This window comes from Plectropomus leopardus, chromosome 8 (assembly GCF_008729295.1).
Source record: "Plectropomus leopardus isolate mb chromosome 8, YSFRI_Pleo_2.0, whole genome shotgun sequence".
In the NCBI taxonomy this organism is placed as follows: Eukaryota; Metazoa; Chordata; class Actinopteri; order Perciformes; family Serranidae; genus Plectropomus; species Plectropomus leopardus.
The window spans coordinates 31,119,308-31,145,688 of record NC_056470.1 but is presented as its reverse complement, the minus strand read 5'-3'; the positions used below and the strand labels follow the sequence as shown (position 1 = coordinate 31,145,688).

Sequence of the window (26,381 nt, the reverse complement as noted above, 5' to 3'; positions counted from 1 at the left end):
TGTTTAAGACGTTCTGCATTCCCATGACTTTAAAACTGGGTAACCTCTTGAAGCAATGTTTTTCAGGCCAAGGACCCCTCAGCTGAAACAGAGATGGAGCCGTTACTACATATATTGTATAAAACTGTATTTTATATTAACCTGTGAGGGTGGAGGATGTCAGGCAGAAGGCTACATCAGACTCTGGTTGCAGTCTTGACTTGTATGTGCTTTCAGGAAGGTCAGGGGGGAATTCCACTTTCAAAAAGATAACTTGTTGCGAAAGGCTAAATTTATTGGATTATTGTTAGGGAGTAATTCTAGGAAAATTTAAAGGTTTTAAAAGAAAAAAAAACATCATTTGGAAACCAACCCCCCTGCAGTATCCCAGAGGACTCTCTTGGAGCCCGGCAACCCCTTCTAGAGACCCAAGTCTCCGCCGGTGTCTCTGAATGTCCACTCCGCTCTCATTCGAGAGGACACACTGGATCAGGTGTAGTGAGTTTCCAGCTCAGTTATGCTGAAAGAATAAACTGACAGTTTTTTTTGTTTTTTTTTTGTTTTGAAAATGCACAAATTAAATTTATCTGTATACTCACCACATGTCAGCCTTTCAAACTCTCAAGTAATGAAAAACAAAAACAAAAAAATTATCGGTTATCAGTATGTTATTGTCCACGAGAAGCTGGAAATTATCGGCTTATCAGTATCAGTTGAAATAATCATTATCGTGCATCACTGATCATTATAAAAACACTCTTCATTAAAATTGTCTCTTCAATTGCGCCCTGCTTGCTGCTGGTTCCTGAAGTGTCTTGAGGTAGACTGGGAGCCAGATGTTGTGTTCACACAAGTCATTTCAATTAAGCTGGTGACATAAAGCTACATACTGATGCCCTAAACTTGTCGCTGCTGACTGATGTGACGTGCCACAAATAAAAGTTGAGCTAGAAAAAGCGAACTTCAGACACCCACATAGAGCCTGGCTGTGTTTGAGCTTTCTGCCTCTTTTACATCGTCACTGTCGCCAAGTGCTTGTTTATGGTGACAAGCTCCTTGTAAATTTAGTACTAGACCTACATGTATATAAAATGTGTCCTGAGATAATTTTTGTTTTGAGTTGGCACTTTTTAAATACAGCTGACATGACTTGACTCCTCGCGTATCTCACTGTACTGCAGAGGGTGGATGATGAAAGCATGGTTTCCTGCCCCTCTCTTTACTCCACACCTACAGCACAGCAAAACAGGAAATTAAGACGCCTGAGCAAAGAGCAGCTTTTTTATAAGTGCACTGTTTTCTGAGAGGAGCTGCTCAAACAAAGTGCAGCTACAAAACACAGCTTTTATCTCATGCATTTTGAATGTAGAGTGCAGCTTTGAATATTTTGGAGATCAGGCAAAGGAGCTCCCAAACAGCTCGGTAAGCGTTTCTGTTCCCGCATAAATTTTAAAATTAAAAATGTTATTTTAACTACATATAGTGTAGGTTTTGTTTAAGATTTTACTAATATACAAATATTTAAGATACGTTATATTTCTAGAATATATGGTGAGCTGGATTAAAATTGTTTGTTTTAAGTTAAGAGTGAGGTAAAATGTCAGGGCACTCCACGAGCGCATACCTCAGCCACGGTAAAATGCCCTACAATATTATTTGTCCATTTGCCTTGTGATTTGGATCCACTCCAAAATTTAATGGGTCGCTCCTTGGCTTATGTTACACCTTTCCACCAAATTTCATGAAAATTGGGCCAGTAGTCTTTCCATAATTCTGCGGACAAACAAAAATCTGCACAATAGATTACACTCCCAGAATTTTTTTAAAGAATTTTAGTAATAATAATAGTAATTGTATGAAATATTTATGGGATCACATTCTAGTGCGCAGTTCTAAAAAGTCTCTTTTTTAAGCGCAGATTGGTGCAACACTCCAGGAAAAGGATACTATACACAATGCACAGAGAATGAAAAGACCGAGAAGTTACCAGGAGATTAAAGCATTGTCACTTTTACCTGCTTCCATTAAGTGCAATATTACTGGAAGTGTAACTTTGTTGGCTTTGTATAAGTGGTTAATGTTTTTCTGCTTTTCTGTTTCACTTCACTTGCCTGTTGAGTAGAATTTACATGTGTGTGTAAGTGTCTGTTGTATCAAAATGTTTTCACAAACCTGAACAAAAGAGGATAATGTGGTCAGCCTCTGGAACAAAAAAACATTTGATAAAAGCAGAACGATTGGAAAAAGATTAGTTTCCGAGCTCGTGTAAGAGTAAAAATGGAAAAAAATGACTGTAAACATGTTTGTGTTGCTACAGTTACAGATGCTGCAGTGTTTGTGAGTCGACCTAAGCCGTGTGACTTTAATCTGCCAAAAAACCTGCAAAGATGAACGGGACGGTTGGTAACTGCAGTGTGCCGTCAGCAGAGTACCAGTACTACTTCTTCCCGGTGGTCTACATCTTAGCTTTAGTTGTGGGTCTGCCAGGAAATCTGGCTGCCCTCTACGTCTTCACCTTCAGGATCACGCCCCGCACGGCCTTCAGCGTGTACATCAGCAACCTGGCGCTGGCCGACATCGCCATCCTCTGCACTCTGCCCTTTAAGATCCACTACCACCTCAACAGGAACAACTGGGTGTTTGGCGACGTCACCTGCCGCATCACTGGGATCCTCTTCTTCGCCAACATCTACATGAGCATCTGCTTCATGACATGTATCTGCGTGGATCGCTACATGGCCACCGTACATCCGCACACCTATCTGAGGCTGCGGAGCTCCTGGTGCTCTCTGGTTGTCTGTGTGGTGCTCTGGTGTGTGGTTGTCATGGCCATGTTGGTGTTCGTCCTCATGGGGCCCCTGGAAACCAACGCAGACAAATCTGGAAGCCACAGCTGCTTTGAGAACTTCGCCAAGAGCGAGTGGAACAAGCGTTTGGCGGTGTACAGCGTGCTTTCCCTCATCTTTGGCTCCCTGCTGCCCTCCGTGATCATCCTGGTGTGCTACCCGCTGGCCGCCAGGCGCATCTCCATGATAAGGACAAAAACGGCCCAGAAAGCAGTGAGGGTCATTTACATCATCCTGGCTATAACGCTGCTCTGCTTCCTGCCCAACCATGTCGTGTACCTGCTGCACCTCCTTCGACGCATAGACATCATCCAGAGCTGCTCCGCTGCCAACGCCATCCACAACGCCAGGCGGGTCACCATGGCGCTCGTCATCCTCAACACATGCCTGGACCCCGTGCTTTACTACGCCACCACCAGCCACTGCAAATGGAAGCAGGTGAAGATGACAAAAAGGCTGTGGGGAAGAGTGAGGAGGAGGAGGGGTGTTTACACCATAGCAGTGAGCTGAAGGGTTAACAGCAAGTTTCCTGTAAATATATCTCTTGATGTGCTTCATTGTTGTTTAAAGTGTAATTTCAGTACTGCAAACATTTAAGTTTTCTATAAAATGTTTTTTTATTCAAATTGACTTTGTACATCAAAATAAAGGAATATATCAGAATTTGGGTGTTTGTCTTTTTTTTCAGTTCAGCCTATAAATGAGTCTATGAAACACCGTCACTATTATATTTAGAAAAATTGGTACATTTTCAGGGTAATTTTGGCATATTTCCAACCCTATTTCTTGAGTCTAATTGACTAAAAGAAACAACATTTTTTGAGAGCTGCAGCCAGCAGCACCGAAACAGGATACAATGTCACCACTCGGGGGATTTGTGCACCCAAAAAGTCCAATAAAAGTACTTGTTTTTGCCACTGACAGTCTCAGATTATTATTCAAAGTGTCTGACAACATTATGACAAGATCCATACAGAGATAGGCCTGTTTTTAAGAGTAAGGCCCCTTTTGTTTAACCAGAAACAGCCATGAAATTGTGGTCACCAAACCCACCAGACTTCATTTAAATAAACAGTCATTTAAGTGTGTGTAGAACCTGCACAATTTTACATCTACCTGGGTCAATAAAGCATTTATTTCAACCCAACCATTTGCATTTTTTTCTGTAAAGTGAGAAAATGAACCAAAAAGGTTTCTGTGAGTTTTGTTTTGTTTCAGTTGACTCTGAATTAAGTATAGAATTACAGTGTAAAATTACTGTTTATTTAAATGGAGTCTGGTAGGTTTTGCAATGGCAATATCTGGGCTGTTTTTGGTTAAACAAAAGGACCTTACTCATGAACAAAAGGTCTATCTCTATAGGAATCTGAGCTTGTCAGCGGGAAAAACAAACACTTTTAGTGAACTTTAATCCTGTCCTGTTTTGCCACTGCCGGCTACAGCCCTATTCCTAAAAACTGAACCGTTTCAAAAATTGTTCGTCCTGTAAGTCATTCAGACACAAAAAACACTGGAAAGCTGGTTAACCTCCAGGCATCGACAGGGAGGAAGTTCAGCCTTAATGTTGTTAAGTTTACAGATACAAATTTGAAATCCTCTGCACTTCGAAGAAGTTTTCAGCCTCCAAAAATCCAGGTTTCAAAAGAGTAACAGTACATGAATTCTTTTCAGGAGGGATTTTCCGTCACATATTCATAGTTTTGGGGCAAAACATATTTCAGCAAAGTCCAGATGGAAGCCCCTTTTTCAGCAGACTTGAAAGGAAGCTCCCGAGGTCCTCGTCCTGACAAAGAAAAAAGAAGATACGGTCAAAGCGTTGTGGAAAACTATAAAGCATGTTAACCTTAAAACCCCTTGTTTTTCTCCTTTTTGAGTGACTGTTTCAAGATTTATTTTGTGGGAAGAAAGAAGTAAAAACTATATTATAATCCAGGAGAGAACAAAACATATTAATGAAAACTAAGAAAAAAAATATTTTTTTTCTTTCTTCCCCTTTTTTAAAAATTCAGTGTATTTTTATATCTTCTCCTCTCCTTTATTCAATCGACAGATTACGTTTCCGATGAACTGTTTGGCGTTTATTATGCGCGTAGGAAGTGAAAATACTTGTGAAAAAGGTGACGTCTTCAGACGGCTTCTTTTGTCTGACCAAAGTTATTTAGCTTACAATGTTGTAGCAGACAAAAAAGTAGGAAAGTGTAACATTTGAAAGGCTCAAACAAATAAGCATTTGGCAAATTTGCTTAAAAAAAATACACTTGTGACATACAGTATGTATGTTTTAGTTTGTTTTTTTGACATATATTTATATTTTTATCCTTTTTGTCTTTATTCTAATCTTACAAAATTTTGTGTTATATTTTATTACACATATTGCTTGTGTATGTGACAAATGAACCTTTGGCTCCTTAACTGATTATAAAAATAGTTGCTAATTTAATATTCTGTCAGTTCTTTGTCTATCTAGTTATTTATGTCTCCAACACAAACACTTGATAATCTAACAGACAGTAGACTCAAAACTACAGTTTGTGTGATGTCGTGATTAGTTGTGATCAAATCTGCTGGAACCTAAGATAGAAAAGGCATAAAGTGGCAGAAACGTCTTTCATTTTCTCGCTCTTTGTGCTTTTCACGGAGCACATGTAGCCACAGAAACCTCTCTCCTTCCATTGCGTAGTGACTCAAGATCAGCAGGCGGGTTTTTACCTCCCTGCTTTCACCTCGAGCTCCCACTGTCACACTGTCCACCCACACAAGTGTTTTCACTTCCTTTGTCGGATCGAACTCTCCTCTGGGCTGTGAGTGCATTCATAAATAGGTTAAGTGATGTCCCCCCCCCGTGGTGCGGTCAGATATCACCCAAAACAAAGTGCACTCGCGTGCTGTGGTGATCTGGAACAGGAACAGGAGATATCATAGGCTGAGTTTTAATCGCGCAACAAGTTGTATATTATAGAGCTTCTTTATCATAATTAACTGCTATCATTGTCTGTGTGCTCCTTCTCTACTGCTTGTTTTAATCTTTTTGCTATATAAAAAAGATTATGAATAATCAATAGTCTCAGGATTTCAGTCCATCAGACTGAACTTTGTAACTTTTAAGTGAAAACATCTCACTGCCATCTTCACTGAAATAAACAGGGAGCACATTTCAGTGCCACTTTTTGCATGTATAATCTTTGTGACTGGTTACTTATATTTATTGCTCCTCTCCAGTGGCTCCCTGTTGCTTTGACAAAAAATGTTATAGAAATTAATAACAGTTTTAACATTTTTTTTTTTACATTTTTTAATTCACATTTATCGCTGCTATAGATCTGAAGTGAGTCTTTAATTATCTAATTGTAAAAGGTGGAGCCTTTTCACTGAATAAAAAAATGTTTTAACATTTCGGCAACTAAATGTGCGTCATACGCATGTGGCTTTGACACGTTTTCCTCTAAATTTTGCTTAAACTCGTTGGTTAATTCTGAGTTTCCCTACAACAGGGAAAACACAGCATAGGTCCCTACAGTTTCATGAAAGTTAAGATTTTCAAGACTTTTTCAATGCCTCTTGGAATTAATTCAAGACCATTTTACAATGATCAAAATCTAATTAAAAAAAACATGAAACTGCATCAATTACTTAGGATCAGGGACAATTTTGTCCAAATGTTTATTGTAACATAAAATGCAATATTTTCGGTCAAGTTAAAAAGTTAGATGATCTACTAAAAAATGCTAAAAAAATATTAAACCTGTGCAATGCAAGATACAAAAACAGTCATGAACAATTATTTCTATATTTAACAACGTAACTTCAGAAAAAAAAAATACTGAAATCCTGTTTTCCATGACTTTTTAGGACTTTGGTATTGCCAATGCATGCCAATATTATCATGCATCCCTACGTTTGTGTATCCCCACAGGGATGTGTCCTGTCCCCACTGATGTTTATTTTCCACGCCGCTGAATTTAGGTGTCTGTACTATTTGTGGTTCTTGATTTCACAGAAATTAGTCATCAGATGTGTGTGGTCAGTGATCTTGTACAGCGGTGTGATGATTACTATCTGAGACTGAACATCTCTGAAACCAAAGATATGGTTATTGACGTAGAAAAACATCACAAACACTTTATCAGATCATCACTAATAGGCCACAAGTGGAAACTTTGGGGAGCTATAAGCATCTTGGGGCTTGTCTCAGTCAGCTCTGCATTTATCTTACTGCTTATGGTCTAAATTTAGTGTTTAGACCTCACCACAGTACCAAAACAGCTCAGAGTTGTCAGTGATCTCTGCAAAAGCTTAAATGTGTCTGTTCTTGTGCCTATAGATCTCTGCTGCGTTAAACCCTGTAGATCACACAATCTTAATAAAAAAACTGGAATCATGATATCTGCATGTTAGGAGCCACTGTATCTCCAAAACAGTCAACAAAATGTTCAACCTTTATGCCTCATTGCTGTCAAAAGAATTTTAACTTGTGGGTTTTAAATAAAGATCTGAGCTGAACTGGTCTCAAACAGCCGTGAACTGCAAAATATTTAATGAACCATTTTAATGCTGTTTTAAAATTAATCAGTGAGACATTAAAAAGTTTTACCTGATAACTCCACGACAGGAGCAGGACCTTTGTGTTGGTGTCTTCAGCAGAGGAGGAGACTTTGATGACGATCGACTCCACCATGACTGTGCCATCAGGGAGGTGCTGGATGGTGTAACCTTTTAACACACTGAATGACAAACATATAAAGACGGGAGATTTTGGCAGATGTTATCTTATGTGTCACAAAATTCAGCAAGTGTGAAACGTGTTACAGAGATAAAATACTGAACTTAAACATCTTAACATCACAAGAATCCAGGAAAAATTCAGACAAGCTCCAGAAATTTAATTCTTAGAGAACAGAAATGACACATACTGTATATCCTAACGCAGTGGTTCCCAACTGGTTCAGTCTGATCAGTTTTATTGCAAAAAAATGTAAACAGCAAATTGGCTTAGAATACAAAGAAATAAAACATGCAGCAAGAATAAATGGAAACACAACTTCAAATAAAGTTTTGTTTTTTTTTTTACTTTTGGGCTGTGACCCACCAGTTGGGAACAAGTGTCCTTTGGTATTATCAAAACTATACTAAAAGCAGAGAAAGAAAATGAAAAAAGCAGAGCTAAAAGCAAAAGCAAAAGCAAAAGCAAAAGCAAAAGCAAAAGCAAAAGCAAAAGCAAAGAAAAGCAAAAGCAAAAGCAAAGAAAAGAAGAGAAAAGAAAAGAAAAGGAAAAACTATTGTAAACACTGGGTCCTAGGAGAATTTTGTATAAACATATAAATGTGCAGAAAATCAGCCGTGTGGTTCACAGGAGGAAGGTGGAGAAAGTGGAGGGTGTGTGTGAACTGCGAATAATCCTCATTTTTAAGTAAGTGGAGGCCTCCTCTTCCTGCGGCGCGGCGCTCACCTCTTGAGGTGTGTGTAGACTCTGTGGAGTGTGTCGGGGTCGCTGTGGGGGTCCTGGAGCTGCACGCGGCAGGTGAAGCGTAACTGATGTTCGTTGAGGCCGAGTTCCTTCAGGGCCTGCTCCGACGACACCAGCTTCAGACTCTGTGCTCAGGGGAAAAAAACGACAAGGAAGTCAGAAGGTCATCGATGTAGATGTCACAAGTATTTTAAAATTTAAAAAAATGACAGACTCATGCAAGGACACATAGTATGTTTTAAATTTGGGCTTGTATGAGGCAGCTTTAGTGTCAGTCCTTCTTCAATCCGGGAACGTGCCGACTGATATCTACTGCAGTTAATACACTGACTCTGGATCAGTTCCTCATACAAACCCAAACTCAAAATATCGTAATTATCCCCTTACAATTATTTGATGGCAGTGAACTTACATTTTCTTTCATGATCAGCGTTCCATGCATGGTGCGAGGTTTTTTGGGATCAGGAAGAGGCCCTTCAACACAAGAATGTTTCAGAACATTAACCCCTTAGGGCCAGCTTTGATAATACATACAGTCATATCGCTCTGCGCAACAAATGCTCTTTTAAAAAAAAAACATTATACTTTAATATTGTTTTCTACTTTCATTAAGTTATTTTTTTTTAACTAGCATCAGTCCTAATCTTGAATAACAAATATTCATTTATATTTAGAATTTTAACCCTTTAAATTCCAGGTTTTTGTAATGATGCCACAATGTTTTTAGATTTAACCCCAGACAAAAAATCTATTATTATCAATATACTACATGCAAAGTTGATTTTTTGATTATCCCAGCCTGGGATACGTCAATGAGTAGCAGCAACACTGATTTTTATAAATTATTATTTTTTGTGCACTCATACCGCTCTGCACACAAAATGTGCTTTACAAAATCTGTCTCTAAATATATTATATATAAATATGATTTTCTGCTTTCATTGAGTTTTTTTAACCAACATCAGTCCTAACAATAAATATCAAATATTCATTAATTTTCAGAATTTTAAACCATTACATGACAGGTTTCTGTCATGGTGCCACTATGTTTTTAGGTGAAAAAAAATTGAAAATACAAAAAATGAATAATTTTACAATATACTACATGCAAAACAGATTTTTTTTATTATCACAGTCTGAAATATGTAAATGATTTGCAGAAACACTGATTGTCCACAAGTTGCATTGTGAAAATAACCTGAAAATCAGATAAAAACAATTAAATAAATAAGAGACAGAGAATCATTAACCAGGGAAGTTATAAAAACTTATATTTACAATAATTATGATAAACATATTTAAATTAAATTTATTTTTTGTTATTTAAGTAGCACTTTTTTTGCATTTCAGATAGTATTCTTGCAACGTTTCACTAATTTCTTGCTAGTTTTTGGGTTGTTTATTGTCAAGTTGCTCATTGCCTTCTTTCGATGTTTCCAGGGTTAAAGGAAACAATTAGTTTGGATTTGAGAACAGAATTTAGTGTGGTGGTAGGTGGTTGAGTGGGTCCTGCCCACCAACCCAAAACAGTAGAGCTGGGGAAACACGCTACACATCCGCTAAAGTTTTAGAGTCTTATCATCTCACATACGTGACATTTATCATTATGGCAACTGATGTGGGTTGTGATATTTAGGTGGCACGGTACGGTAGCTCGTACTGTAAAAAACAGTATTGTACTAAATGTCAGGCCTGAAAACAGAAAACTGAAACTGCGTAGGAATCATGAACCTAAACCACGCTCACTGTGAATTCAACTAATTCCTAAAATTCCTGAAAATCAACAAATCATACCTCCAAGAGCCATCTCCCTCTTGAGCAGGTTGAGGGAGATATCCACAGGCACACTGGGATTTGTTGTAACTGTCGCTGTCTCTCCGTTGGCAGGCATGTAGCAGTCTATACCTGACATTTAAAAACAAAAACAAGACAGTAACGTCATCTTCACCTCCTACTGTAAATCTTCACACATTTACTTATGACTGTTAATGATGCAGGCGGCATAAGTGGCATTTATAATCATAAACCACATCAGTGAATCAAATATTTGTATAAATAAACTTTAAAGGCCTAGTCCTTCAAATTATTTCATTTACACAGAAGACCTGAAATATAATTAAAAATAACAAAGCATTATTTAATTCAACACAAATATTAATGGTGAAATTAAATTTATAAGAGAGATAATCATAAGGATTATCTTATGATTATCTCTCTTATAAATTTAATTTCAGTTTATTTATACAAATATTTGATTCACTGATGTGGTTTATGATTATGAGTGATTAATATTGATTTTTGCTTAGAATTAAAACTTACATTAAAAACTATTTAACAATTACTGCAAATATCATTTTAAAAAAGAGCATAAATATCAATAAAATATATAAATAAAAATATATGTCTCTGGAAGGACCTGTGTGCTGAATTACTGGAGCTGATACATTTCCTTTCCTTTCCTTTACTGTGTTTCGGCACCCTTCCTTTAGAGCCGAACTCACATTGTAGAAGATGAATTATGACAATGAAATTACGAGCTGTGAAGACGCTCAACGCCGTTTCTGTTCTCTTCTTTAAGTTGTAGCAGCAAAGTTGAGCTTATTTATGCTAATGAAGTAGCGACATTTGTAAGAAAATTCCTTTGAGATGTTTTGTATTGATCATCTTTTCTTGTGATTTTGTGTGTTTTTAGTTCTCACAGCATGATTGAGAACATGTGTGAACGCATGTTTGTGTAATAAAAGTCTGTAAAGCCAGAGAAACGCCTTGCGCCCGTGGTTAAACTGGAGGGGAGCAGATACAAATGAGCCGGACATCATGACTGTACGTACTGAACTCCTGTTCAATCTTGCCCTTTAGGAACTCTCCATTTTCACTGCCTCCCCGTGCACCAGCAGCATGTTTCGAGGCTCTGCCATCCGAATGAGCTGCATGATGCCCTTTGCATCTGCGTGAGCACTGAAGGACATGTACTCCACCTGCAGCTTCACATCCAGCTGGAACAATCACAGAAAAATCAAGTCAATCATTATGTGTCAGAATTGTTTTTCACATGCAGAACAATTTCACGTTTTTTGTCCTTTTTTTAAAAGTTGAATTTGATTATTTCGGAAAATACTCTTATTGGCTTTTTTAAGAGGGTTTGATGGAAAGATCATCATCTCTGTTGTTTCTCTGATCTCCTTTTTGTTAAATATGAAGGTGAAGAAAGGAGATGGTTAAGCAGTTAGCCTGGCTCTGTCTCAATGTCAATAATAAGCACGTCATAACTCATTTGTACACAATTTAAAGGCAACATGTAAAAAAAAAAAAAATTTTTTAACATGAAGCTGCTGTATTCAGTGTTTTTATCAGTTTTAATGATCTGATCTGTTTGTTTTATCCCTGTGGATAATTCAGCTCCTGCTGGAAACCTCCTGAAAACTGAACACTGGAGGAATAACAGGGAGAGACGACCGTAAAGGTGCAACAGTTAGATATGAGAGTGGTATCAATCGTCTCGTATTACTCCTGAAAAGAAAGCGAATGAGCATATTGTCCAAAATTGTTTAACTGTTCTGCATTTGAAGACTTCTGCTGAGATGGAAGAAAAGATTTCATAAAAAATAACAGTAACTATTACCAACACAGATGAAGAAATAAAGAAATCTTACTGTTGCTCTCCCCTCCATCTCCAGTTTCCTCTGGCCATTTAGGATCTTGTGACCGATTGTTCCTTGTACACAATACCCTGGCATGATAACCTAAAAAAAACAACAGGTTTGTTGTTTTGTTGTGGGTAAAATTGACCTGTTTGAAAGTTTAAAAACACATGAAAAATATTTAATAATTTTTGGAGCAAGAAACCACACACACATACACGCATACACACGTACACATGCTTCTTGTTCACGTTTCCTTGTAAAATTGTAAAATTGTAAATAAATTGTTTTAGGATGAAAATTTGAATTTAAAGGGTCAATTTCACCCCCAAAAGGATGCGTTGTTTGAATTAATCAACACCACCTCATAACAGAACCTATTTCAAAAATGTTGGGGAAAAAAAGAATGGATTGAAAACAAATGTGGTGAATGTCTATTTTTAACTAAGTACAGAAAAAATATTTTTTATATTTTAAAAAATAATAATATAAAAAAAATTAGATATATTAAAAAATATTGTTAATTTTTTTTTTGTTTTTTTTTTTTTTTTAATGGAAAATGAGTGAGTTATCATCAGCAAACCATGACCTGGAAGAGGTGAAAAACTAAATATGTAAAAAACTGAAATATATACTACTTTCAGGTGGTTAAACATGCACCGAGTCAATTTTGATCCGGGAACATTATTGCTGCTCCTTAAAGTTGAACATAATCAAAGGGTTATCAAGCATTATTTAAACAAAAAAAAAAACACTTTCTGAGACTCACCATGTTTTTCTCATTGCCGGCCCATTTCTTAAAGATCTGCAGAGACTGACCTGCGTGCAGCATTCCCGGTGTAGCAAACACCACCTGAAAGCGGACACATTGTCGTATTTCACCGCCGTTCAGACACTTTTCAGACTTTGGTGCAAAAAGACGAAACTTACCATGGGCCCAGGATTATCAGCATAGGAGCGATCAAAGGCCTTGATGTGCTTAAACTCAAACATGTTTCTCTGTACGAATGTTTTTCGGATCTTCTGGTTGGTCCATGTGATGAAAAGCTTGTAATAATGATTCGCTTTCTCCGTCAGGCCGGTGGAGAAGTAGATCGGGGCCTTCAGGTTCATTCTCTCCCTGTTTTTGGGAGAGGAGGTAATTAGAGTGTCTGCACAGTGTGTCACTGCTTAATATGAAAAAGTTCATGTCCCACCATTAATCTATCAAGCTTAATAAAATGAATACAGCTATTTAAGGGAGCAGCTGGTTTATTTTTTATTCCAGACAATTTGTGACCTTGGTGTTTTATAATCATGTGTAATTACTCCACATGGACTGAACTTTCTATTTAACTCAAATTGCAATAATTATGAACCACAAAAATAGCCTTTATCTGATATCTCAGCCAGGGAACAGTGATTATCTCCACACACAACTTTTTAGGGATGCAGCGTTCTTAAACTCATATGGGCAAATGTTCCTAATGACTTATTTCCCCTTCAAATGGTGGTTTAAAACTTAAACTTCTTGCCTAATCTAACAGTAGAAACACTCAGAGAACAGTGAAAACTTAGGACAATATTATCTTTTAGGTTAAACACTGCCTGAAAAAAAATTGCATATTTTATAAAAAAACCTTTTGAAATTGTTAACCTCCTTTTTTAATAACTAAATTGATTTTAAACATTTATTGGAAACGATATTATTTGGGAAAAGTGCCTAATTATCACAACAACATTTCATTATGAACGAATGAACTGCATAAAATGATAACAATTTTAGTGATAGGTCTAACCGACCAGTATTTTTAGCCCAGGTTAGCAGCTATTGACTGACTCCTCGACTAGTTGCACACGTCAGTAATACTGACTCATTATGCAGGTTTATTGCTTTATGCAGGAATTTGAATTCCTGTCTCTACTTTGATTCATTTGTTGCTGCATTAAATGGGCTCCCATTTGAATTTGAATTCCTGTTTATTTTTTAACAGTTTTTGTCCAAGTTTCTGGTGCACGACTGATTCTTTTAGTAAAAGATAATAATTCAGTAAATTTATATTCATGTACTCATTTGTTACATTTTGTTTTACAAAGTTTGGAAAACACAGTTTAAGTCAAGCCTGAGGCTGCCTTCCGGCAAAAAAATCAAGAGGCGAGGATGCATGTTCGGTGAAAAAAAGCACAACTTGTTAGAAACAGTCGGTCTCCGGCTGATCTGCTCACACAAATTGGCTTTTCTGTCTTTGTTGTGACAGTTTCTGACCGACACATCATACAGCTCAGACAGGAGCTTAAGGAGTAGCAGTGACAACACCAGCAGCTTTTTAACTAAAAGAGCAAGTAAATAAAAAAGCCATGATGGACGAGCTCTGCTGCGGTAGACGTATCACACAGCATCCTTGTCCCATGTATTTCGGCTGTTATACACAGAAGAATGATCTCAGTCACTTCCACACAGTGATGCACAAAGCCTATTAATTTAACACTGGTATCGAGCAGTACTGCGAATCGGCTGATACCTGAAGCCCATGTACTACTATCAGGACTAAAAAGTCAGACTGACACATCCCTATCACTTCCTTTATGATGTTTGCCCTCTTATTTCTGGCTTTGACAGAGACTCGCATTCACAAACTGATACTGATGGTTAAATATACAAAGTTAATGTTAATCTTGCTTCAAAAAATTAGAAACAACCCTACCAAAATGTTTCCAATAGGATGCAGAGTTCTTGTGCTCTTCCGAGGGCAAAAACTGGAATGAGAACCTATTAAACATCATAAGAAAACAAAAAAGAAGATTTGTAAAATCAGATTTTTTTTTCTGTCCTGAAAAACAGAATCCCACTAAATCTAAAATTACCTTTCCTCCTCTTTCTATGGATTCGTGCACTTTCTTCAAAAAGTCTCTCTCTCTACATCTCTTCGAGTCACGGATGGTGGTGGCGTACGTAGACTCTGAAATGAGGATGTCTGGACGGCACTTATCGATCCACGCAGCACTGCAAACACACACAAACACACAAAAACAAGGATGAGGAGTCTGTGCAGTGTGCAAGAGTAAACATCATGATTAAACACAGTAAAGCCCACTTACCCTAAATGTCTGTCTGGTGTCATGTTGTAGTCTCCCTGCAAAAGAAAAGACATTATTCTGAGACCTCGGCCGTCAAAGTCACCGACTCTGACAGCGAGCAGACTTGTTTACGCTCACCGTGTAGACCACAGACTCTGATCCCACTTTGATGTGCACCATGGCAGCTCCCAGGACATGGCCTGCATAGTACGCCTTGATCTCCAGCTCATCATCCACCTGCCAGCAGCACAACAGAAACAGTTTGATTTGCCATCAAAAGAGACGAGCAGCTGGTGCAGAAATGATTAATAGAAAGGTTGCCATCAAAAACTATACGGGCGTCTGCACCTGGACAGTTTGGTGGAGGTTCAAAGGTACAACTTTCTTCATGCAGTCCTTGATCATCTGCGAGGTGAAGAAGTTGGTTTCTCCCTTTTTGTCGACGGTGATCTTCCGGAAGTCCTCCAGCAGGATGGGACAGATGGCCTTAGTGGGATGGGTCATGTAGATGGGTCCGTCGTAGCCCACCATCTCACTCATGAAGGGCAGAGCGCCGCAGTGGTCCAGGTGGAAATGGCTGAGAAAGGAACAAGTGTAGCCACGTCAAAAAACATTGTTTTATTTATTTATTTATGAATGAATCTTTATTCTGAAAATGTAAAAAAAACCACACAAATAAAAGAAAACAAGCCTTACAGCAACTGTAGTGAACAAAACAAACAAAAAAAAACAGCCTATATCTCAATAAACAAATACTCAAGCCACTTAAACTTAAATATCACCTTTCAAAAAGGAGTAGGAAGGAGTGCACACGTATTTATTCCTACCCCCTATATATATATATATATATATATATATATATATATATATATATATACACACATCAAAGTCAACATAAACAATTTCCCAAATTTTATATACAATCTGCTATGATTAGAACAAATATCCCAGTTTATTCCCAGTATAAACAGCTATCTTCTAACATACTATATACAACATACAAAATTAAACACCCACACTTGAAAATAATACAATTAGCAATTAAAGCAACCACTTTCTAACAACTAGCAAGCCAGTTAAAAATAATTATTTCATTATTTTTGTCCACAACAATGAGAAAAGAGTGACAATATGTGCAGTAAATGTTAGGACGACAAACCTGATGATCACACAGTCCAAAAGTCTGTCAGGCGCCCATTCTGCGTGATATAGGAAAAGTCTGGGAACCGTCTCTGTAAACACAAAACAAACGTGCATTTAATTAGGATTTTACTGTAATTAATCGATCTACTCAATGTGTTTGTGTTTGGGACAAAACAAGATGTTGAAGATGCCAGTTTGGGCTTCGGGAAACACTAAGTTATCAGTTAGGTAAAGTTTTATCCTTTTTAATTCAGTTTGCAAATTGTAAGTACTTTCCTGAATCGATTATTTGGTGAAATTAATGATCGATTAATGATTAACCATTATTACCAAAAAAATAAATAAAAAACATTAAAACTTTGCTTATTTCAAGCAACACCAAATGTTTTTTTTTTTTCCTCAGTCAAAGTTCACAGTATCATTTTGTATATATTTTGAGAGCATTTTTATAGCCTATCAATTAAATTTCACATTAAATTCTTAAATCGATCGTTGATTAATTGTTATCATCCCTATTTCTGATGATTCATTTTGTTTGAGTTACACATTGTATGGGTTACGTTGCACATATTTCGTATTGTGTTTTTGAGTTCTGCATGGTCATGGTCTCATGTTGGATTGTATTTGGTGTTTTTTTTGGCCACCTCACTTTTATAGAGATAAAGACTTCAAATGCATCTCAAATATTATTCAATTTAAAAGGAGGTATAAAGAAAAAAAATAAAGGGACAAATATGAATTTTTTGAGTGACAGTAATGTTTCGAGGACGATAATTAATTGTTTTTTGTTGTTAATACTAAACTTAATATGATTTGTGAATAAGAATGATTGATATTTTCTTCTTCCTGCTCCTGTTGTTCATGTATTGTGTATAAGTGTTATGTGTGAAATGTGGAAAAAGCGTTATTGTTACTGTTTTGGAAATCATACACTGACATGAGCAAATAAACCAAATATATGAATGAATGAATATTTGTAGATGTGTGTAGGCTGTTTATGACACAAACAAAGAAAATCACTTATACTGTTATGTCTGGAAAATAACCCAGTTTACTCACATCATCATTGTATCCCATGTGCATCCCACAGTCGAGCATGATGTTTTTGCCTCCGATGGAGACGAGGATGCAGCTGCGGCCGACATCCTGTCCAGCACCTTGGAGAGAGAACAGAGAGGGAAAACTGAAAAAAACAAACACACCATGAATGCAACACTTAGTTAGCTTATCCGGCTAATAACGGCTGCTAACAGCAAAAGGCGACGCGTACACGCTGTTTATGAGCACCATAACATAAAATATACAAACAATTAGCACTAAAATAAACAAAACACGTAGCAGACAGACAAAATCAAATTTACCGACACATTTGTTGTTGACGGAACTAGCATAGCAGATGCTAGTTAGCCGCTTACTCACCCAGAGGTGTAACTTTTATTTCAGGCATGTTTTCTCAGCCTGTTTTTAAAGTTAGTTAAATGACACACAGTTAATCCCGCAGGGCAGACTGTTTTAAACAAATAACACCTAGTTTATAAAGAAATGTTCATTGTCTAACTTGTATACATGTGGCTCATTTCAAGTACCGACTTCTTTTTGTGACAAGCTAAACGGTGTTAACGGTCAAAACTTCCGGCCGGCGCATTCAAAATAAAACCACCTGTGGTAAACCATGTTGGAAGATTTTGAGGTTAGTGAAATTTAGCTACAAATATCTTTTTTTAATTAATGATTTAATATTTATTAAATATTTCACCACCTCAATTTTAATTCTAGTGAGGAGAATGTTTTGAAACAGCACATAGGTCTCAAATAAACATATTGATGCCTGGACAAAATGTCTGATAATAATACAATAATAATAATAATAATAATAATAATAATAATAATAATAATAATAATAATAATAATAATAATAATGATGATGATGATGATAATAATAATGCAGATTGTCTTTCAGAGTCTTTATAGACTCTTTACATAAAGTAAGACATCTGTTTAAAAAAAACAAACAAAAAAAAAGCTTATACTAAAATTAGCACAGTAAAAATAAAATACAAGATTAGAATGATGATTAGATCAGAATGAGCGGGCGAGGCTTGCACTGAGGAGATTAGGGGCGACTATGGCCTAAATATTGATTACATCCTATGCCCCTGATTTCTTGGGGTCTGAGGTAAGTAGAGTAAAACTTACCTAATTAAGATCAAGATAATATAAAATAGAGCTTTATTTATTTATCCTGAGGGAAACTGTTGTGCAACAGCTTTAGTAAAGTAAAGGAAAGGGGTAAATACAAATTGTGCATTAATGAAGCATTAAATAAGATAAGATAATCCTTTATTAGTCCCACAATGGGAAATTTGCAGTGTTAAAGCAGCTTTGGGGTACAGGATAAAAAAGAAAAATATAATAGTAAAACATAGATAGCAATATAAAAAATATTGTACAATTAAAAAGCAAGGTACCACGTAAATAAATAAGAAAACAAGGTGCAAAATAGTAACATAAGGTTACAAGGTGCAAACAGTTCACAGTCTTGTAAAAAATCTATATATAAAATATGCACAAAAAATATTCACACCAGAATTTGCAGAACAAGACTGGACTGCACAATTTTTGACCATTTCATTATATTTTGTTTAAAAAAGGCAGAAAAATCATATAAATATACAAATTAAATAAACCTTGCGCAACCCAAATTAATTACATCAATCAATTATTCAAAAATGCTCATTATGTTTTTTTCTTGATAGAGCTAAACTAACGCTTTTATTCTGACGGCAAAATCCAATTTCCGGTGTTTTCCGGCTCGAGTCTGCGCAGTAGGAGCGGATTAGAGCCGGAGTGACCCGTCTGTCCACTGAGATGACGAGAAACTCTTAGTTTTCCTTTCTGTTTTCCACCTTTTCTCACAGGTAATCTGCTCTGTCTTTGGTCGTGTATCTCAGCTGTATTATTTATTACGACCTCCAGTCTGTTGCTCGTCGTTAATCACATTTTCACGCTCATTTTGGGCCCGTTTGCTGTGTTTCGGCAGCACTTCCGTACAGCTCTGGGACGATGGCTGGTCCCGAAGAAGACCAGAAATTCTGTCTTCAGGAAGTCCTCGACACGTTCAAACTGTGTCTGTCTGAGGAGAAAGAAGTCTATCTTCAACACTACGTCGCTGGCTGGCGTGGACTTGTGAAGTAAGTGTACTATACATACAATTAGCTTCAGTAGTACAAAGTAACTGAGTACATTTACTCGAGTACTGAAGCCTGCTTGAATTGAGGTGACCACATTTCAGATGTGACAACTGGGGACATTTGCAGTTTGGCGGTCAAGATCATTAAAATACTGAATGTTCTCATTTATGAAATTAAACGAGGAGGACAATTCTGATATCATAGAATAAAATAGAAATGATGTTACAGCAGCGACTGAATGAAATATTCGTTAAAAAGGGCAAAATAATGCAAATATATACATATACACATGAAGGCATTTAACATAGAATGAAATGGAATAGAATAAAACAAATCAATAATAATAATAATAATAACATATGTACAGGACAGTATGTACATATGTATAATCTGACCAAAGTAACTGTTGTATTGTAATAAAGTATTACCACTTAATAAAACAGAGAAATATATATATGTATATATATACTGTATTTTCCTTTTTATTTTTTCATATTACATTTAATTCAATTCAGTTTTATTTATAAAGCCCATTATCACAAAACACAGTTTGCCTCAGAGGGCTTTACAGCAGACGACATTGCCTGAGGAAAAACTCCCCCCAAAAAACCCTGTAATGGGGGAAAAATGATAGAAACATCAGGAAGAGTGACTAAACAGATGTATAATAGATTTCATAAAAAACAATGAAATTGCAGCGCTGACAAAAAGGAAAGAGAGGGAGAGAGATGCACAGCAATAATTTAGTTTTTATTTTTTCCTACGCTTTTTCTTTTTATTTGTCTTTTTTATTGTTTATATTCTAATTTTATTTTTTTTAAATATGTTACACTTTTAAGCAGTGTTAAAATATTATAAAAAAAATAATATGTTTAAATATATTTCCTGTGTATCACAATTTTAATTATATAATTTAAATAATTATGAAAATAGTTTTTATTTTTCTTTAAAAAAAAAAAACATTCCAGTGTTTCTGTTTCTCTCTCAGCTATTTTTCCTGTTGTTTTATTTTCACTTTTTACTAAATCTAAGTTTTTTATCGCCTTTATTCCCATGTTTTTAAAAGAAATAAAAGTGTAAATGCTCGTGAAAAGTGTCTTATTACAGCACGAGAAAACTGGTTTTGCAGGCTTTAAAGTGTAAACTTGTTACAGTGTATTCTACACTGTGGTAATGCTACTTTTACTCTGGTAAAATATTCAAATACTTCCTCCACCGCTCTGCCACTGAGCTGCTAAACTGTCTGATCACCTCGACAGGTTTCTGAACAGTTTGGGGAGCGCTTTTCGGCTTCATTTCCAAGGACGCCGTCAGCAAGATCAAGATCCTGGTCGGTTACCTGGAAGGTGAGAACGGGTCTCACTACGCCACCGTCCAGTCGATGGTCAAATACGAGCTGGAGAACGAACTCGTGGACCTGACCAAGAGAGGCGGCCACCCAGAGTCCGGCTGCCGCACTCTGCTGAGGCTCCACCGCGCGCTGAGGTGGCTGGAGCTGTTCCTGGAGCGTCTCCGTACCAGCAACGAGGACAGCAAGACGTCTCTCATGTGCTCAGAGTCCTACAATGAGTCTCTGTCCCTGTACCACCCCTGGTTGATCCGTAAAACTGCGGGCATGGCGTTCTGCGTGCTCCCAGGGCGCCCTGCTTTCTTCGAAGTGATGAATGTGGGCCCCCCGGAAAAAGTGGTGGCCATGTTAGGGGAAGCTTTACCTCTAATCTCCGAAGTGTACGAGATCACAGAGGAACTTTACGCTCAACAAAACCTGCTCGACCTGCCGTAGACAGACAAAAGTGCTATTATTATTATTATTTTTTGCTACTTCATGCATTAAATTATTAAACATGAAGGGCTGTTCAGCGCGCTGTAAGAGCTGTGTGCTGATTTAAGGGTCGTGTATTCTCTGTACAGTGTTAATAATTTTACTGACACAAATCTTTTCCCATTTTTTTATTTCATGCAAAACTACTGTTAATCTTCACGTTGCATGTTTATATTTACTCTTCAAAATGGACCTCGAATGATCTTTTTTTTTAATTTAACTGGTGGATGTGTGTGTTTAATTTGAACAGTGGGGACCAGACGTCTTTGCGCACTGATGACAGCTTTTTGTTTTCATAAATTATCAAAAAATTAAAGAAAAAGTATCTACAGCTGTTTTGACAATCAGTTAATTATTGACGTAAGTTTTTCGAGTAAAAACACCACTTATCTTGTGGTTTAAGGCTCTGAAATGCAAGTATTTCTTTTTTCTTCCCGGTCTTACATTAAGATAAATTAATTTTTTATTTTTATTTTGACAGATTTGATCATAACCAAATCGAAAATCCTATTTGATAATGAAAAATAGTTAGTTGCAGCTTTACTTAGCACATATTTTAATCAGAATTTTGTAATTCTTGTATGAAATAATGTAATAACAGGGCCATTAGGTAAAGTTTTTGACATTCTCATTATCATGTTATTCAAATATTGACATATTTATCTAATACTAGATAATCAGACATTAGATTATACCAGGTGTCACATAAATTATTACGGTCATGTATTAAAAACACAGATATAAGCACTTCTCTAGTGATAGAAAAAGTCTAAATGTGCCAACAGTGTTAAATTTATCTTTGAGATTAAAAAAGCAAAAGTTAGGCCAACATTTCAAAACAGAAATATTGAAATAATTTGAATACTCTAATTAAAAAACTCACATATAGCACTTTATTGGCCAAACCAAATACTGCCACATTTTACCAAAAGGAGGGGGAAAAAAATCAATAACCGTACTTTAGGAAGTATTTATAATAACCTATGAAACAAAAGTCTTTAGTCGAGGACTCAGTCGTTGTCCCCACTGTTTATGACCTCAATGCAATTTCTTCATTTAATTTAGAAATGACAAAATATGCTGTTATACTTTATTTGAAGTCACTGGTGTAATGTTTTACAAGAATGTACTGTACTATATATATTATGTACATTATCATTAATTCAAACATAATTTATAAATTGTGTAGCCTTATGAAAAAAAGCACTTGGTTGATTGTTGTAAATTTGTGTTATGATTTGATAATTAATTTTGTTACCTGTTGTTTAAGTAAACGAGGACATGAGTCATATTTGCGTGATGTTTTTGTTATTCTCTGCTTATGGCAGTGAGTGTTTTAATCACGATAATCAGACGCCAAACTTTTAAAACTCAGATAACAGAAATCCAACACAAACAAAGATTAAGAAACTGCCATGTATTTATCAGTGATAAGAGCAGAGTAATATATCATTATTTAATTGTATAAAACTGTGAAAGGAGCTATAATGAGTACTTTTACTTTTGATACTTAAATTCCCTTTTTCTCAGAATACCTGTGCTTTTACTTAAGTAACATTTTACTGCAAATTCTGGACTTTTACTTGTATTGAAGTATTTTTTGACCACTGCTTTTACAGCTGAGGTCTTACACCGCGTTCACGAAATGTGACCACATGAACTCACCCCTTATTTGGACGACTTTGGAAATGGAAATTTTCGGAGAACCAAGAGTCAAAGACCTTGTGTACATGACTTCCCTTTTCATGAACATGAGTTTACAGGGGGTGGCTGTTTTTTTTTTTCTTTTATGATGATGCTCCTTCCCTAAAAAAAAAAAAAAAAATAGGAAGAAATTAGTAAAAAGTTACAAGAAAATGACCAAAAATATGGAAAAAAAAAAAGAATCAAAAAACACAAAAAGGAGATAGGAAGTGACTTGGAAAAAAAGTAGAAAAATTATTGTATAATCTGTTACATTTTTAAATACTCAATTTTAATAACCATAATTAAAGTTTTAAAAACACAGGAAGAGGCTGATGAGCCACTTAATAAAAATGACCCCAAAATTAACAAGAAATTACTAAAAAGTTGGGAGAACAAAAGTAAAAAAATAAAAAGAGAAAAAAAGACAAAGTGCGAAAAAATAAAAGCTTTCTTTAAATTTAGTTTTATGGATGTTTTTTTCCTCATTTTTTGATAATATCTAATAATCCCTCCCAACTAATTTTCAGACAAATTCCAAGACAATGTGCAGGACAGTTATTGCCAAGTTACTCATGTTATTTGCTGTGTTTTCAGAAGAAATCAAAACAATTTTCTCAAGAGTCTGAATGCAGCACATGAACGCTGTTGTCGATTCAGGTTTTAAAAGGTTAAACATTTGAAATTTAAGAAAATTTGCTTGAATTCATTCAAAAACACAAGAAGGCAATGAGCAAGAATATAGCAAGAACAAGAAATAGCATAAAAATTAGCAATAAATTATTTAAAAAATACAAAAAAATGATAAAAAAGGAAATAAATAAATAAACCAGAAAACTACCTTAAAAAGTGATTTAAATTAATAAAATTATTTGAAATATATAATTATTAGAGTTATTTTTTCTGGACATTTTCCCTATTTTTTCAAGAATAATTATTAATCTGCCCACAGCTACTTTTCAAGTCCTGTTTTCATCTTTTACTATTTATTTATTTATTGAAATTTGCTGCACATTTCTTGTCAAGTTGCTCATGATGTTTTTCCTCGTATTTCATGAGACATCAATGCACATTTCACAGATTCTAGAGGTTTAAATGTTTATGAAAGGCGTCTAAACGCAGCACAACCAAACTGATGTGGATTCAGGGCGTCAGGGGTTAAATCTAAAATGAGCTGCAGTTGCATATTTTCACCAGCAGGGGTCTCCTCGCCTCCAAACACATGTCGTCATCAGTGCACCAGGCTGCCATGGCAACGCGGCTGACGCTTATGGAGGCACTTCCTGCTGAAAGTGGAGAAAAGCGCACAAACGGTGTTTTAAAGGTCTTCATTTGTAGTTTGGTGGCTTCTAAAACAGCAGCACGTGATGTATTGAACTTCAGCGGAGACTTTTATTAACTGTGACTCTCTTTTTACTGTTTTTGTGAAGGACTGAAGCCAAGAGACAGCTGCGAGTCTTCACTGACTCCTCTGAAGTTAATGGAGGAGAGAAACGTGTGGTTATCGATGCATTTAACGAGACCAAAGTCCTCCAAAGGGCGCAGCAGACCGGCTGTAAACAGCTCTGCATCTTCGGCTGACTCTGGCAGCACCCAGAGGTCCCCTACTGGGTCTCCAGACTCTGCAGGGTTCAGCAGGCTGGACAGAAACCTGTGCTCCCAGTCCCAGCCCATCATGAGGCAGAGCAGCCCGCTGAGCCAGGATCAGGTGGTGGTGCACGCTGCTCCACCTCTGTCCTTGAACAAGTACAAGGTGCTCCCATCTATAGGGAGGAGGAGGTCAGAGGTGAGTCCAGAGGACAGCCTGGACACAAAGATGTCCAAGCTGAGCCTGTCTGATGATGCAGTCCTGCAGCACAAAGTGAAGGATGTGACCCGGACCAGCAGCTCTGAGCTGGACAAGACGGCTGAAGTCTGGCCTCCTGATCCAGGACCAGTAAAGACCAGAGAGGCAGGTGCAGCTGGTGGTTTGCTGCTGGCTGTCAGAGCACCGTGTGGGAGGAGGTTTCAGCAGCACTTCGAGCCCACGGACACTCTGCAGAAGGTGAGAGACAGCGCAGAGCTCAGGTACGGAGTCACGTACGCCGATGCGTCCATCGAGACCATGGACGTGCCACGCAGGACCTTCACAGACATGGACGTGACCTTGGCCCAGTGCGGCATCCTGAACAGATCGGTGCTGTGCATCTCTCAGAGAGACAGTGTGGCCGAGTGAGCTGAGAGGATTTTCAAGTTGTGTTTTGCAGCTGAAGTTTGGTGGCGTGGTGGTTTTTGACCCTTTGAGACCTGAGCAGATTGGCTTCAGTTCTTTCAAAAGCATGGGAAGAAAACAGCTGTGAGCATCTTAAAAGAAAAATGGAAAAATATTTGCAAAACAGTAAAAAAAAAACAAAAAAAAACCCAAGTACCCTTAAAATAAACAACAAAAAGAAAAGGAACAAACTAAAATGAACAAGAAAACTACCTTACAAAAAAGTTTAAAAAATTGTTTTTAAATATTTTTTTCTTATTGTAACATATTTTTTAAAATATATAATTATAGTATTTATAAATATAGTTTTCTGGAAAATTTTACCTAGTTTATGTATATATAGTATTTCTAAGTATAGCTTTCTGGAAATTTTTACCTAGTTTTTAAAAATATTTGTATATATACTAATTTGCAGGACTTTTCTTGGCAAGATGCTCATTGCATTTTCCCTTAAGTATAAAAAAAATCGAACCATTTCTTTAGTTTCAGAGGTTTAAATACTTGAAAAGGCATCTGAAGGCAGTGTACAAAAGAGTCAGTCCAGGTGTTAAAGGGTTAAAGACCCCTCTGCTCAAAGCTATATTTCACTTCATGTTTGTTGTGGATGTTTGAGCTTCATTTTGAAGAATGATATACATAACTAAAGGACATTTTCTGTCCAGAAATTACATTTTTGAAATGAAAAATATATTTGCATATACTGATTTTTTAATGAGAGCTAAAGAGCCTCATAAGGTTGTTTTTTTTTAATGGATATAGTTTCACACTAAAAACGATATATTTTAGAAGTTTAGGGGCTCCATAAGCTGTAGATGAAAAAACATAAGACTCCTGGTATTATTCAAAGCTGTCTGATTTTGTCTCAAAACATGACTTACGAAGATCTTTAAATATACACAAGCTTGTTTTTGTAACTTTCATTAAAAAAAAAAAAATAAAAATTGGAGCACTAAATCATCTAACTGGTGACCAGCTGTACTGTTGGAAACAACATTCACTAAAATATATCTGTGCATAAGCACTGCTCGCCTCGAAGGAAACTTAAATTTTTTTTTTACCAAAGTTAAACTACACAAGGTTTTGATTAAAACAGCATCTAAATAGTGACCGAATTAACTTTGATCTGCTGTCAGTTATTGATTCAGAGAAGATATTCTGATTAATTAGTGTCATTATTTGACATTTCATACCAAAGTTTAATCAGAAATGCTACAGACAAACGCAGCAAAAAAAGGTCTTTTTCTTTGTTGCCAGTTTCCACATCTTGTTTTTTTTGGGTTGATGTTCTTTTATGCCAAATGAAA

General features: G+C 36.5%; 4 protein-coding genes across 4 annotated transcripts; 3 read left to right on the top strand and 1 right to left on the bottom strand.

Moving 5' to 3' along the window:
* Positions 1 to 1,280: 1,280 nt before the first annotated feature.
* LOC121947352 (lysophosphatidic acid receptor 6) lies at positions 1,281 to 3,941 on the top strand. The gene is made up of 2 exons (XM_042492359.1): positions 1,281 to 1,401; positions 2,297 to 3,941. Exon 2 carries the CDS (start codon positions 2,367 to 2,369, stop codon positions 3,333 to 3,335), a length of 969 nt encoding a protein of 322 aa, XP_042348293.1. The 5' UTR covers positions 1,281 to 1,401; positions 2,297 to 2,366; the 3' UTR covers positions 3,336 to 3,941.
* Positions 3,418 to 17,727, bottom strand: ints11 (integrator complex subunit 11). Its single transcript, XM_042492358.1, is given in 19 exon segments — positions 3,418 to 4,608; positions 7,417 to 7,546; positions 8,272 to 8,414; positions 8,702 to 8,763; positions 10,084 to 10,194; positions 11,121 to 11,154; positions 11,157 to 11,285; positions 11,943 to 12,032; positions 12,700 to 12,783; positions 12,861 to 13,050; positions 14,615 to 14,679; positions 14,775 to 14,913; positions 15,009 to 15,043; positions 15,126 to 15,224; positions 15,336 to 15,564; positions 16,147 to 16,165; positions 16,168 to 16,219; positions 17,190 to 17,287; positions 17,550 to 17,727. Coding segments are annotated over 19 exon segments (1,803 nt in total). The 5' UTR covers positions 17,578 to 17,727; the 3' UTR covers positions 3,418 to 4,542.
* Positions 17,728 to 18,967: 1,240 nt separating this feature from the next.
* On the top strand, positions 18,968 to 21,386 carry LOC121947213 (ceramide-1-phosphate transfer protein). Its single transcript, XM_042492159.1, is given in 3 exon segments — positions 18,968 to 19,321; positions 20,581 to 20,602; positions 20,604 to 21,386. Coding segments are annotated over 3 exon segments (651 nt in total). The 5' UTR covers positions 18,968 to 19,193; the 3' UTR covers positions 21,105 to 21,386.
* Positions 21,387 to 23,974: 2,588 nt separating this feature from the next.
* ubxn10 (UBX domain protein 10) lies at positions 23,975 to 25,127 on the top strand. Its single transcript, XM_042491019.1, has one exon. It carries the CDS (start codon positions 24,307 to 24,309, stop codon positions 25,039 to 25,041), a length of 735 nt encoding a protein of 244 aa, XP_042346953.1. The 5' UTR covers positions 23,975 to 24,306; the 3' UTR covers positions 25,042 to 25,127.
* Positions 25,128 to 26,381: the final 1,254 nt, after the last annotated feature.

Bases quoted from the DNA above. Each gene is read 5' to 3' on its own strand.
- LOC121947352 (XM_042492359.1), top strand. From the start codon at position 2,367: ATGAACGGGACGGTTGGTAACTGCAGTGTGCCGTCAGCAGAGTACCAG.
- ubxn10 (XM_042491019.1), top strand. From the start codon at position 24,307: ATGGAGGAGAGAAACGTGTGGTTATCGATGCATTTAACGAGACCAAAG.